We start from the raw sequence: 14,548 nt of genomic DNA, 5'->3' as shown, positions 1-14,548 counted from the left end.
AGCAAAAAGGAAAGGTTTAAGCTTAATCTTAAAAGTAGAGAGGGTGTCTGTCTCCCTGATCCAAATTGGGAGCTGGTTCCACAGGAGAGGAGCCTGAAAGCTGAAGGCTTTGCCTCCCATTCTACTCTTACAAACCCTAGGAACTACAAGTAAGCCTGCAGTCTGAGAGTGAAGCGCTCTATTGGGGTGATATGGTACTATGAGGTCCCTAAGATAAGATGGGACCTGATTATTCAAAACCTTATAAGTAAGAAGAAGAATTTTAAAGTCTATTCTGGAATTAACAGGGAGCCAATGAAGAGAAGCCAGTATGGGTGAAATATGCTCTCTCCTTCTACTCTCCGTCAGTACTCTAGCTGCAGCATTTTGAATTAACTGAAGGCTTTTCAGGGAACTTTTAAGACAACCTGATAATAATGAATTAGAATAGTCCAGCCTAGAAGAAATAAATGCATGAATTAGCTTTTCAGCATCACTCTGAGACAAGACCTTTCTAATTTTAGAGATACTACGCAAATGCAAAAAAGCAGTCCTACATATTTGCTTAATATGCGCATTGAAGGACATATCCTGATCAAAAAGGATGCAGCCTTTTTTTTTTCAGGAAAAAATAGGCTGCGTTCATTGGCCACATTCCAAGAAACTTTGGAAATGAGACAGCCTAGTAGCACTGTAATGATGTATACAGCTTTAGGAGGATGCAGCCCACAAATTGGGGACACAGCATCGTTGGTTACAACGATGCAAGTGTGGAGAGGATTTTGATGGAGATGGCCAAAGAGTTGCAGAGAGCCGATCCACCAGGCAACGGCAATAAGAAAGGAATATACCACTTATCATCAATTTAAAATTTATTTAACTTCTTCACCTGCAGGAGAGTCCAAAATTCAACGAACACGATCCAAAGATAGAGTTTGATAAGACTGAATCATCTTCCCATGGGTCATGTGACTAATAGGTTAATGATGCAAAAGAGACCAGATTTGTCTTCAGTCTGGATTAAAGGGGCTCGTATTATGATTTGTAAGTTTGGAACACAGTGTAATACCACATCCTGAGAACATGGGCATGGGAGGGTACATAAAGCTTCATAAAATCTACCAGATAAGAGGGCACGTGGCTTTCAGAAATATTATATATGACAAAAAGAACCTTTAAAACATGGCCTTTCATGAGGACACCTTAATGCGTAAGTCAAATGACAATGTGTATCAACAATCACCCCAAGAGTTTTTGCTTTATCTATATGATGAATATGTATCCATTCATAATGTTAAGTGATGATATCGGTGTCTGTCTTGAAGGCCCAATGAGTATCACCTTAGCCTTCCCTGAATTTAGAAGTAAGAAATTACATGACATCCAGTCTTTCAGTGAAGTCAGACAATCCTCTAAAATCAGAATTTGAGAGATTATTTGCATGTAAACAAGTGTCATCTACATAACAGTGGAAATAATTCCTAAATTTGCAGTATTGCAGAATCAGTACAAGAGATGCTTTGTAAAGAGAAAATATCAGAGCACTTAATACAGAACCCTGAGGTACTCAGCTTTCACTGCAGAGAATTTGGACGAAATGTTACTGGACACATTGCTCTATGAATAAATTGTCCACCAAGAAAGAACCTATGCTGGAAATGCAAAAGTAGTTTTTAAGTCTACCAATATACAACGATCAATAGTATGAAAGATCTAACAGCAGGGCAGCAGCCATGAAGTGGTCCCTGAATCACTCACAAGCAAAAGATTATTTACAACATCAGTGAATCCAGTGACAGGTCCTAAAAAGGAGAAGAGAAATTGTTTTAATGAATTTAAGATAATAGTCATTTAGTTAATCATTTTTATTGGGTATTAATTAAAATTTATAATAAATTCCATTTGTATGATCTAATTAGAGGTTATATATTTTTTAATTCAAATTCATTAAACCCCCAATACTGACAGGAATTTAGGATTATCAAATAACAAATCAAAAAAATTATTGAATTTTGTACATTTTTGAAGTTTACTTTCAATTAATTTAACATTCATTTATCATTTGGAGGGCAGTATTAGCTCCAGAACAATAGACAAAACACACACACACGCACTGTAATACTTACATTGTTATTTGTCATTAAATACCCCAAAATTACAGCTGACAGTCTTATAGACCACATCATATATATTTATTCTGATTTTAAGTATAATATTGGTCAGTGGATGTCTAAAATACCAAACACCTCTTCATATCTAATGGACTTAACAGTACATGTGTGTATAGATGCATGTCAGAGGACTTATTTTTGTTTCTGCCTCTAAATTAAGACTCTGTCCGGTTTGTTGGTCTGGACTTTTCTTTGCTTGTGAGAGGATGTAAATCCTCACTTCTATATGTGGGATCAACAAAATACTTGTAAAACTGCACCTAATTCCACAAACAAGCTGCACATGAACCCAAACCCAGGTAAATCCAGATCAAACCATCTTCTGCTGATTAATCATTGCTCACGAACTTCACTGTGAAGTGCACGAGTGCGTATGCTCTAATGTGGGTTGACCTCCAGCAGCTGTGCCGTCTCCTCATCACCATTCTGGGTGAAAAGGGGGCTTGGCTTTATTGAGCATAAAATGTAAAAGAACAAGCAACAAGCCCTGAGAAGTGTGTTCTCTCTTAATTGAACTTCCCTTTTATCCAGACGGTGCACAAAGTGTGCGTATTCCCCGCAATATGTCTGCACCCTCCCGTCCTTCAGTCCTCCTAATTGGGCCTTTCAGTCATCTAATTATCTCGGGCAACGCGGGTTGAGCTGAGCCAAGTTGTGCAAGCGGCCTTCTATTGATGAGAAGCAGTTAACTTATCCATCTGTCTGTACGTTTGCACGACACCGTGCACAACAGGAGCATACGAAGTGCAATCGCCGGCTTCTTTGACGTGTGCAGTTTATGCATTTTATCAGTTATCAGATCAGCATGGAGCCCATGATATAGATTTAGGCCATCAGTGCCTCAGTAAGAGGCTTCAGGCTGTTAAAATCACCCATTCTGCACCACATTTCATTTTCACAGTCAATCGTGCACAACATTATGTGCCACTGCTGGTTAGCGTATGCTAAAGAGCACGCCATGACAGTGGCGGCTGACCATAATAGCACACAGAGGACATGCCCATATTGTATGATTTAAGAAGCATATCCATTACACATCACGCCCTCCAGCCTACTGAAGCCACACGGCGGCTTCACACCATCTGCTGCCCATCAGAAAACACCAGCTTTGCACAAGTCAGTGTCTCTAATTATCCACCTTGGACCAAAGGAAAGCAGATCCCTGCTAATCTCCACAATGTGTTCTGCTTCCCATTCCCACCTGTGCCCAAATAAAAGGGGGGCCGTGTGGGAGGACCCCCGGTCCCTGTGTCAGGGGACTGGGGACCAGGTGACGCTGCGCCGCCGGTCCCCACGACAGAAGCTCTGTGGCTTGGTTTGGCTGGCAGCTGCCTCCCCCTACTGGGACATCCCACAGCTGACGGCCCCCCAGTATTGACAGAGGCTCTTTACAGTGTCAATGGCCTCATATATTAGAGCTAACCGCCTTTGTGGCGAGTGAAGGTGTCAGGCCTTTTGGCCCGACGGCGCTTGTTACCATGATGAAATGTAGATTGAGCAGAGGGGGTCCGTGTCCCAGGCACGAGAGCTCGGACCCCCCCCGGTCATTGTGTCCCACGCATGGCTATTGTTCCAGCCTATTCAGGGCTCCTAGGAGGAAGAGGAGGAGGAGGAGGGTACGAGGGTGACGGGTGAGAATGAGTTACATCTCTCCATGTCTCCCCTGATCTCCAGCTCATCTGTCAGCCACGAGAGGAGAAGCGTGTGTTTTACACGCTTGATTTGTTGCTAAGTGAAGACAAGTCATTGTTTGTTTGTTTGAATAAATGATGTCCGCAGCAATCAGTGCATATTATAATAATTATGTTTTCAGTTTAATCATTCTGATTAATCAGGTGCTTATTGATTTCAAACACTTTATTGCAAATATGTGATGAAATTACTTGGGAAAAAAAAAAAATCAAACAACAGCTTCATGAAGGGTCTCAATGTGGCCGTCGTGCAGATCCACCCAGGTCCTTATTAGACAATGACAAACTTTCTGGCCTGGAGCTAAGGACACAGCTACGTCCCTTGCTGGACTTAGACAAAAGTGGCGCGCCTTCCTGGCGCCTCTGTCGTCCTTTCATTTGGTACACCCTGTTGAGGTGAAGATGGATGGTCCCCCGGCTCACGAACACAGCCTTCAGGCTGGCGTGTTGTCTGGACCTTCTGTCCCTCTTTCTTTAGCTGTTTTAGAGGACACATGTCCCATCACTGGTTAGCGACCAATGACATCCTTTATTAAACATCAGATTTTGCACTGCTGAGCTTTTATTACCAACAACAAAAAAAGAACCCCACATTCTGCAGTTCGGTGTGGAATAAAATTTCTGCTTGACAGAAATTTTAATTTCAGACTTACATATTAAATATAATTTTTAGTTGTCTGTTTCCAAAATAAAATGTGCTTTTTATGATGGATTTTTTTTTTTTTTCTGAATTCAAATATCACAGTACAAATGGCTGATTGGCCACAGTTCCCAAGATATTTAAGTTTTTTTTGTTTGTTTGTTTGTTTGTTTGTTTTTTACATTTAACATCTACATAATTTTCTTGTGTTGGTGGTAGAGTTTTCATGAAAAATCATAAACATAGATCTTGTCTGTATTTCTCTGATTGTTTGTGTAAAATCAGCCAGGCTGCGGCAGATAGACGGTTATTTCAGAGATGTGGGAATGGACTGGTTGTGTGCCTGGGTGGTTGCCGTCCAGGACCCAAGTTGGTTCCATGGCGCTGTGGATGTGACAAAGCGCAGCACCAGCAGTTGCTCCAAGACTTGACTTGACTTAAAAAAAAAAAAAAAATCAGCAAAAGGTTTATAAATTAATGCTTAGTAGAATAATAGTAACATATCTTAAAAGCGAGAGAAACTCAAAAGACTGTTGACCAGTAAAAGCGATCATAATTCATATTTATATATTCACAGAAAGAAGGCAAGTAAGGTTTGTGGTAACAAAACTTTAATTTAGGAAAATAGACATCCTGCACAGTAGCAAACAGCAGTTCCATTTTGTCAGTGCATCAGATAAATTACCGCTTGTTATCCGCTGTGCATTTACATCATTTGTGTATGAACAATACAGAAGAAACAGTTCATAAAAAGTAGCAGCTGTTCACAAGGAAGTTGTGTATAAACACTATGTACAGAGTCTGTTCCCGGCCGTCAGTTCGGTTTGGCACAGTGCGTTTGTGTTGGTCCAGCCTGATCAGGTTTATGTTTCCTGCTCATTTATTCATGGACAGACTGTGCAACGTTGCGGTCGCAGCAGGTAACGGCTGACAGAGTGAACACGGACACGGCATTCCAGGAAAGTGCCTGTAGGAGCTGCTTAGGTGCAGCGGGTCCTTCAGAAGGCCTTGAACCGGAGCATGAAAGCCCAGGAAGCTGGCTGAAGGTGGAGAGCGTGGCGCCGGCGCTCCAGCTGGAGTGTGCTGGTGATGCTGCAGACCAGAGGTCGTGGTGCCCACCAGGGAGTGCAGGGACGACGCCAGAGGATGCAGCGGGAGGTGAGCGCTTGCCGCTGCAGAGGAAATGCTGTGGTGAGCAGTGGAGCAGTTTTGCACGGCTCCATTCCCTCCGTATACATCCCCAACCAACTTCTTCATCTCCTCCAAGGAGCTGGACAGCATCAGGATGTAGTTGCGAGCCAGCAGCAAGGTGGAGATCTTTGACAGTTTGCGCACAGATGGGCCATGAGCGTAGGGCATGACCTCTCTAAGACCGTCCATCGCCTGGTTTAGATCGTGCATCCGCTTCCTCTCCCGACTGTTGACTTTCAGTCTCAGGTCCTGCATCTCCTCCTTGCTGAGGTCAGATCTGCTTTTGGTCTTTCCGCCCCCGCTGCAGCGCTCTGTCCTGTCCTGGCCGAGTTCACCGCTCGCTCGATTTTCGTGGCAGTACGTCTGGAACATCTTGTTGGAGAAAAAGCTCCCAGCAGAGTCATCCACAACCAGGTCTGGGGATGAGGAGCGGCTACAGGTGGAGCCAGCGTCAGAATCCATTCTGCACAGAGCAAAGTGCAGCTCAGACTGAAAAACTGTCCAAAACGGCTCCTCTCAGTTGGTTAAGTTTGAGCCGAGGACTTAAATTCTGAAGTGGAACTGACAGTCGCTGTGTTGGGAAGCTGTCCCAGTTTGCGGTCGTGCAGACACCGTGTGGTTTGTGCAATTGGATCTGATGAGCGGTCTGAACTGTCGCCCTCAGGGCCCACTGGGGTGTATTTATACGGCCAACGCAACAAAGGAACAATAAACCGCATAATGAGACACTTAGAGCCGCAGCCAATTGCAGAAGGGACACACTTTCACCCCCACACCTCCCATGTGCCGCCCCTGCCTCGCCTTCACTCTCCCACATTCTGACCCCCCCTCAGTGACACCCCTACACATTAACCAGAACAGGAACATGTTCACGCGCGGTGTTAACGTGTCCTCCAGGAGTTAACCAGCAGTCAGAACTTTGTGGATAAACAGCATGTGAGTTGGCTCAAAAATGTAAATACAACACAAAACTCATCAGTGCTGAACATTTGGATTCGATCGTGGGTTCAGACCTGGATTCTAAGGACCCGGATTCTATTTCTTCACCAGGGCCAGTTTTGGCATGTTGGTTAAATATAAACTGAGGAGAATTCAGACTTTCACACTTAAGAGTCTAAACTCAACAGTTTTCTGAAGGATTCTTTACCCGGAGGTGATGCAGTCATATCTGACATTTTCAGCACTCATATCGGACTCGCAGTGCACCCGGGTGAAGCCCAGCTGTCAGGTTTCATTGATATTTGTGATTGCTTTGCCTCTGACAGTGCAGGTTTGCAGATTTGAGGAACCCTGAATTTATATCCTTACAGAGACGATGGTCTCTACTTTTGCATGACATGAATGCCCCCTGGTGGTGATTGCATGAATTAGTGTACATAATCAAGATACCCCACATGTTCCAGATGATAAACTAATATTTTTTAAAGGGGGAAGTTAATGTATATGTTACCTATAACCTAAGTGGGGTATCCAGTGCTTCCATAGAGCCAGATGATATAAGAAGCTACTTGACACCAAAACCTAATAAACAACACAAAGATTCTGAAACTTTGTGAAACCCCATGACTAGAATGATGTATATTGCTTCTCCTTAAAATAACCCTTGGTGGCAAATGGTTGAACTAATTTACATACATTAATTCATGCAGTGGCCACCAGGGGGCACTGATGTCATGCAAAAGTGGAGCCCATCGTCTCCGTAAGTATATGAAACCAGTGTTTTTATTTAATTATTCTCAACTAATTTACATAATGAAGGTCTTACGCTCATTGCAGATGATAAAATAAATGTTACGATGCCCCCTTCTGTTGGATGGTGTCAAAGTTTTCACAGACACGCCTACATCGGTTGCTGCATCCAGCTGCCTTTTATATATCAGATTTAAATTACGTGAAAATAATGAAGAAGGTGAGTTTTCAGGGTTCTTCAAAGATCAACTGGATCTCAAGCTGAATTTAAATTATTAAAATACTTCAAGTTACTTTTGAACATTGAGTGATGGGGTCAACCTGGATTGACAAATCCTATGTAGAACCTGAGGTCCATTGGTGCTGGTGCTCATCCATGGATTCTGTAGCGTGTTGAGAGTCTATGACACCCGCTGGATGGTATGCCACTCCAACACAGGTTACTTCCTCAACAAAGGATCTAGACAGGTTCCACTGAATGGGAACTGAACCCACATATTACCTACATATTGGCTGTTCAAATCCTGATCCCAATGATGTACCATAATCTACATGAAATCATCCAGATAGAGTGAATCACTGGTTTTGGCTGTCGAGAGTCAAAGAAGTCAAAGCGGCGCTTCTCTGTTCAAAACATCTCCTTAGTTAATAATCAGAAAACTTTGCTGAGAGGCTGCAGACATGTTTAATCAATCAAACTGATATCAATCAAATAATAGAACCAGGCACCACCCACCTATGTGAAGTACAAAGAGAAAATGTAAACATTTTCTTCTGATTTTGCTGAAGCCTGGAGCAGTTCCTTCAGACAATCCTGTTCCACGATGCCGTGGGTTTGATGCCTGGTGGGTCTCATTTACATACAGTATCCATGAGATACTTTGGAGAAAAGTATGAAGCCCCGTATGTGGTACTTCATCGTATAAAGAGCAGCGTTAATGGCAGACTAGGTACAATTTAGCCTGGAGCGCCAGACAAAAGGGTCAAATAAATTTGACTCGGCTTCCCAAACAGTGTGTGAAACTGCGTCACTGTCACCGGGGGTGTGGTAGTTAAAGAGATACTAAAGAGTGGGCAGCCCATTGTCCTCTCCTAATTTAACCACGGAGCTGCTTTCCGAGGTCTGCACACTGCTGCTTTGGTTTAGAATTTATAAGGTGCTTCTGTTTCTTTTCTTTTCACCCCCACCAAGATGGTCATGTTTATTTATCTGTTAGCAAGATGACTGAAAAAGTAGTAAACAGATTTCAAAGACATTTGGTGAACAGATGGATAATGTTCTGGGAAGTAAGTGATTCAGTTTTATAGGTGATCTGGAATATATTCTGGAACTTAGTTCCAGAAGACTGTTTGACACGTAGCAACATTTACCTCAGAAAGTTGCAAGAGGATGTTGTTGAAATGTGTTGGTGAGCAGATGAAGCTCTGAAACATATTCTGGATCTGGAATCCAGAAAAATGTTAGAGATATAGCAACACTAAACTCAAAGTTATGGATGGATCTTGGTCATGGACGGAGCTTGGTCATGTATGGATATTGTTTATAGATGGATCTTGGTCATGGATGGATCTTGTTTATGGATGGCTCTTGTTTATAGATGGATATTGTTTATAGATGGATCTTGGTCATGGATGGATCTTGTTTATGGATGGCTCTTGTTTATAGATGGATCTTGTTTATAGATGGCTCTTGGTTATGAACGGATCTTGGTCATGGATGGATCTTCTTTATAGATGGCTCTTGTTTATAGATGGATCTTGGTTATGGACGGATCTTGGTCATGGATGGATCTTCTTTATAGATGGCTCTTGTTTATAGATGGAGCTTGGTTATGGACGGATCTTGGTCATGGATGGATCTTCTTTATAGATGGCTCTTGGTTCTGAATGGATCTTGGTTGTGGATGGATCTTCCCATTGATGACCACTGCTGATGGCCAACATGTTGATCTGATCTTGGCTCAGAGTCACTCACGTTCTCATTCTGTGGTGTTTGGATGAATTTCACTGTTTATCTGAGAAATGTGATGAAGATGTTTTAGGTCTGAAGTCGATGCATTACTTAAAAATAATGCAGATGAAAGAGAATCACGTCAGCTGTGCAGGAGGAACACAATTCAGGAACAGCTGTGCTCTTCTGACAAGGTGACGGTGCTAAAGATAGTTTAATTAAAAACAAGTAAAAAAAAAAAAAAGAAAGAAAAGAAAAAACCTACACCAAAACTGAGCACAAATATCAAAGCAGGGAGGTCTTACCAGATGCGCTGCCAAGTCCGTCTGCAGAAACACAAAGAAACAGGAAGCTCTGAGGTCAGGAGACATCAAGGAAACACCATGAGAACTTCACTTTGCAATCAGAAGACATCCAGAACCAGAACTCATCAGAACTCAGTGCAACTCTGCTAGACCCACCTTCAGTTTGGAGACATCCATTCAGTGATGGTCTCCATGGAAATGATGTAGAAGCAAAGGTAAACAGCTCACCTGTGTACAAACCTGCAAGACCCACCAGCTTTTTGGTCTAAATGGCCAAAGACGCCTCCAGGGACGAACGTGTGCAGTGAAGAAAGGGGGAGTTCTGCAAATGAAGTTTAGGATTCAGTCAGAGTTAATAGTTTCCTCAGTGCTGAGGAATACAGACAGATACTTAAACTACACCATGTAAAACCACCAAGGAGGCGTCTGATTGGGTGTAAATTCAGTGTAGTATAATAAGCAGGCCGTCATAAATAATGACACCATGTCTGAGTTCTGGGGGTTCTGATTCACAATCATCACAGAAGCACTGAAAAAAGAAGCAGACCGTTTGTAACGGGTGTCCAGAGTTACTCAGAGGCCTCGTTAGGGGGGCGTCCGGTGTTCCACAGCTCAGCCAACACTCCCTGATTTTATAATTGGGATACGTGAGTCATTTGGACCATATGGATTTTCCCATCGTTAGGCTCAGAGCCAACACTCTGCTGGACTCTCCTTTACTAATTGGTCAGGTCGTAATGAACTATGTTGGCCGATGATCTTGATTTTATTCCTTTGATTTTTTTTTCTGTTTTTTTTTAGCAGCTGTTTTTCAACATGTTTTACCTGCTGTTCAAAGGGAGAAGTCCCAGTATTCCGCTTTTACTGACCTCAGGCACGGCTGTGACTACGTATGACCCACGTAGTCCATAACTTGTCTCAAAGATATTCAAGTGATACAGAACAGTCAGATAAAGCAGAAAACCCTCATTTGAGAAGCTTTAAACAACAGTGGATTTGGATTTTCAGAATCTATAAATGTCATCTGATAATTTGAGAAAAATTTGGTTTGGGGCATTTGTTTGTTCCTCTGAAGGTGCTTTTGCCAATTTCCACCAAATTTGCTGTGTGCTTGTAGTTTGACCCCCATAACTGTCCCTAAGAGGTTTGTTTTGAGGTTTGATTCTTCACCGTCACTATTCATTGTAGCAGTTCTACCACCAATGTTTCACTCTGTTTACATTAAAAATGTTTTTTTTTTTTTAATTATATTAAAGTGATTGTTGGCTTATTTCCTGAGGATACCTTAGGATGATTCTGGGAGTAGGCGGTTTTCCGCCATTTTTTCCCCGAGATCTTCAGTAGATCTTCCTACTGTATGTAGACCTAACAGGCATCAATGGGTGTTGTTTGCTCGACTCCCAGTTTAATTTCTTTGGAGGGTTAATCCAGTATTTTTCCAGTCTAGTTTTGAACATATTTACGCTCCCAGCTGATACATCATCCTCAGGTAGACGACTCCATGTTTAATGACTATTTGTGAAAGATTATAAGCAGGCGTTCAGACAACGTTGTTCTTTAATGGCCTCCAGTCCGGGGAGGGATTAGTTTCTACTGATATTTTATTTGTTTTGGCATTTTAATGGTTTTCCAATTGTTTCGAGAGTTCTTATACGGAAGGTGATGTACATAAAAAGTAGAGCCCGACCGATATATCGGCCGGCCGATATTATCAGCCGATATAAGCCCTTTTCAAAGTACTCACTATCGGCCAAAATTTTGCCAATAGAACGCCGATAATTTCTCAGAAACAGAACAATTACTGAAATAATGTTTGTGTCGGCAATGTAAAATGTTGTCCATTTGTCCAGTAGATGGAGCTCTGATTCCATTCAACTGAGAGCTGCTTACACCCCTGCTTAAATGTGTTCATCACCGGCCCCCGTAGTTCGCCGTCACACTGCACTGATTGGCTGACAAAAGCATATAAGTAAGTTTATAAGGATCTATATCCTTATCCTGAACCAATATCTAAGTTGCAGCAACAAGAGGTACAAGATCAGATGTATTTGCTAATTTCACAAAGGTTTAATTCTTGATTGCATTTTTTGAACTTGAAAATTCTTCTCTGTTATAAAGTTAATCAATATGAGGACAAAGCTTCAGCTTTTAGCTCATACCTTTTTTGTTAAGGGTCCAAAAAAGAACATTTTATTCATTTAAAAAATGATAATATCGGCTGATGTTTCGGCTATCGGCAAATCAGCCGATTTATTGATTATCAGCATTTTTTTTCATCCAAATATTGTTATCGGCATCAGCCTCAAAAAATCCATATCGGTCGGGCTCTAATAAAAAGTGTTATTATTGTTAAGTTGTCATCACCATCAGGGGTATGCGAGTGGATGCATCATGAGTCCAGTTGTATCTGTGGTTGATTTTCACATATGGGCCTCTGTTGGAGGCACTCTGAGGAAAAGCAGCCTAATCCGTCTCTTAGTCCATCAGATGGTGTATGAGGCCGATAAATCCCGTTCTCATTCTTATTCATGTGTTTGCAGAGGCAATGGGCCACACACACACACACACACCAGGACCTCACCCAGCTCTGCATCTTACAAATGAAAGCGTAGCCACCCTCCATGTTTCTACATAATCCTTCAGTTTTTAACCCTGTTTGACTTTCTTCTTTCTGCTGCTCCTCTCAGGACCCGTCATTCAGTTGGGGGGGGCGCTCTGGAAGACCTTCTTAGGTTTTAGGGACCCCCTTTGTGCCGCCACATGGGATGTAGCCCAGTGAAAGTGCTCAGGTGAGCAGAAAATGAGGGCATTATCACGGACATACGCTTGTAGCGAGAGAGGATCAGGACAGATCAGGCTCCATCGTGGCTCAATAAAACACTAATCTGAAAAGCAAATGTGTGCTGTGCACCACAAGGCCTCCTTCACTCTCTGCTGCTCGCTGCTCAACAGGATCAGCGGTTAGATCTTCGGTACATGCATGCCAAGCTTTAATCGGGGCATGTGGCTGAGATCAGATCCCAGAGGAGGAGCAGCAGCTTTTGTTTACCGCTTTTATTTCCTCAAAGTCGATGGGATCAAAGGAGGAGAAAGAAGAAAAAAAGATCAGGAGGAGCAGATATAGGAACTGTTTTTATTTACTTCATCTGTGGGCTTAAACATTTTCCTGAGAGAGTCTGGGGACGGAGATATGAAATTTCTTTTTTGCTCAGAGATTTATTCATTTACACTGCCTGAGACAATGGCATTATCTCAGTGTCACAAAAAGACACAAAGGTGCTGTGAAAATCCCCGGGATGTTTATGACTCACTGAAGAGTCCAATAACTTTCCCCTTCATCTTTAAGCAGCCGTGGAAGAGCTCAAGCCGAGGAGGGCTGGAGGGCACGAGGAGTCAGGAGGGGGTTCGAGGCCCAGAGAGCCATGGTGTTTATGGGGAGAATAAAAGGAGTCCAGGCCGTCTCCTCCAGAGCTGAATAGGGTGTGGTCAGCAGAAGAGCTCCATGCTAACAGAACTTCATAAATTAGCCCACATTTACCCCCAAGGCAGGACAGAGCAGCCAGAGGGGGCGAGAGTGAAAGGCTGTCATCGGGAGGGGTGAGGTTCTGGTCCACATGTTGGCTTTCAGGTCCACAGGAGCCAAACGGTCCCACCTCCTTTAAACGGTCACTTCTCCTAATTGGGGAAAACTCACTTTCTATGAGCTGGAGCTATAAAGTTCAGAAAAGATCAACGAGTCTAGAGATGGTTCAGCACCAAGGTCCCGGTTCAGATCCAGCTCAGACGTGTCATTGTGGGTTTCTTCCAGACATCAGTGTGGATTTAGTGGAACACAGAGGAAAAACAGACCAGGGTCAGATTCTAGCTCCAAAACCAAAAAGTGGAAGATTCCATCAGATTAGACTTTTTTGTGTTTTTTCTCTTGGTCTCCAAGGTTGAGCACTTTTGGGGTTCAGTGCTTTGCTGTAGTTAGGCTTCAAACACACTGATTCATGATTTGTGGGAACCTGCTCTACCAACCAAACAGTGCCAGTCAAATGTGTGTGTGTGTGTGTGTGTGTGTGTGTGTGTGTGTGTGTGTGTGTGTGTGTGTGTGTGTGTGTGTGTGTGTGTGTGTGTGTGTGTGTGTGTGTGTGAAACTGTTGTCATAGTTACTAGGAAAGTGACTTTCATCTGACCAAAAATCAGAACACCAACTTTTATATTCTTGGAAAGATGCATGAATAACAGTTATTACAGCAGTGCTGGAGTTATCTGTGCATTCACTCGTGCTCCTGGAATGAATTTTACAATATTGTTTCCTGCCGGTCACCTGTTATTACCTTGGCAGAGGTATTCTGCTCTCCGAGTGCCCTCCTAGTTCACATGTTGCTCTACTTGCAGCTTTCAAGGAGTTCAAATATAAAAATTTACTACTGAAAGTGGCAATCAGAAGACGAAGACTCAAAATATACTCAACAAAAATATAAACACAACACTTTTGGTTTTGCTCCTATTTTGTATGAGATGAACTCAAAGATCTAAAACTTTTCCACATACACAGTATCACCATTTCCCTCAAACATTGTTCACAAACCAGTCTAAATCTGTGATAGTGAGCACTTCTCCTTTGCTGAGATAATCCATCCCACCTCACAGGTGTGCCATATCAAGATGCTGATTAGACACCATGATTAGTGCACAGCTGTGCCTTAGACTGCCCACAATAAAAGGCCACTCTGAAAGGTGCAGTTTTGTTTTATTGGGGGGGATACCAGGCAGTATCTGGTGTGACCACCATTTGCCTCATGTAGTGCAACACATCTCTTTCGCATAGAGTTGATCAGGTTGTCAATTGTGGCCTGTGAAATGTTGGTTCACTCCTCTTCAATGGCTGTGCGAAGTTGCTGGATAATGGCAGGAACTGGTACACGCTGTCGTATACGCCGGTC

The 14,548-nt window shown here is 42.8% G+C and overlaps 1 protein-coding gene across 1 annotated transcript; it reads right to left on the bottom strand.

Annotated features, from left to right (window-relative positions):
• Positions 1–5,342: 5,342 nt before the first annotated feature.
• olig4 (oligodendrocyte transcription factor 4) lies at positions 5,343–6,135 on the bottom strand. The gene has a single exon (XM_034159327.1). The coding sequence runs from the start codon at positions 6,132–6,134 to the stop codon at positions 5,358–5,360; it is 777 nt and encodes a 258-aa protein (XP_034015218.1). The 5' UTR covers position 6,135; the 3' UTR covers positions 5,343–5,357.
• Positions 6,136–14,548: the final 8,413 nt, after the last annotated feature.

This window comes from Thalassophryne amazonica, chromosome 19 (assembly GCF_902500255.1).
Source record: "Thalassophryne amazonica chromosome 19, fThaAma1.1, whole genome shotgun sequence".
NCBI classification, from domain to species: Eukaryota; Metazoa; Chordata; class Actinopteri; order Batrachoidiformes; family Batrachoididae; genus Thalassophryne; species Thalassophryne amazonica.
Note: the sequence above shows the minus strand (reverse complement) of the source record. Positions and strands in the feature narration are given on the sequence as shown.

Bases quoted from the DNA above. Each gene is read 5' to 3' on its own strand.
- olig4 (XM_034159327.1), bottom strand. From the start codon at position 6,134: ATGGATTCTGACGCTGGCTCCACCTGTAGCCGCTCCTCATCCCCAGAC.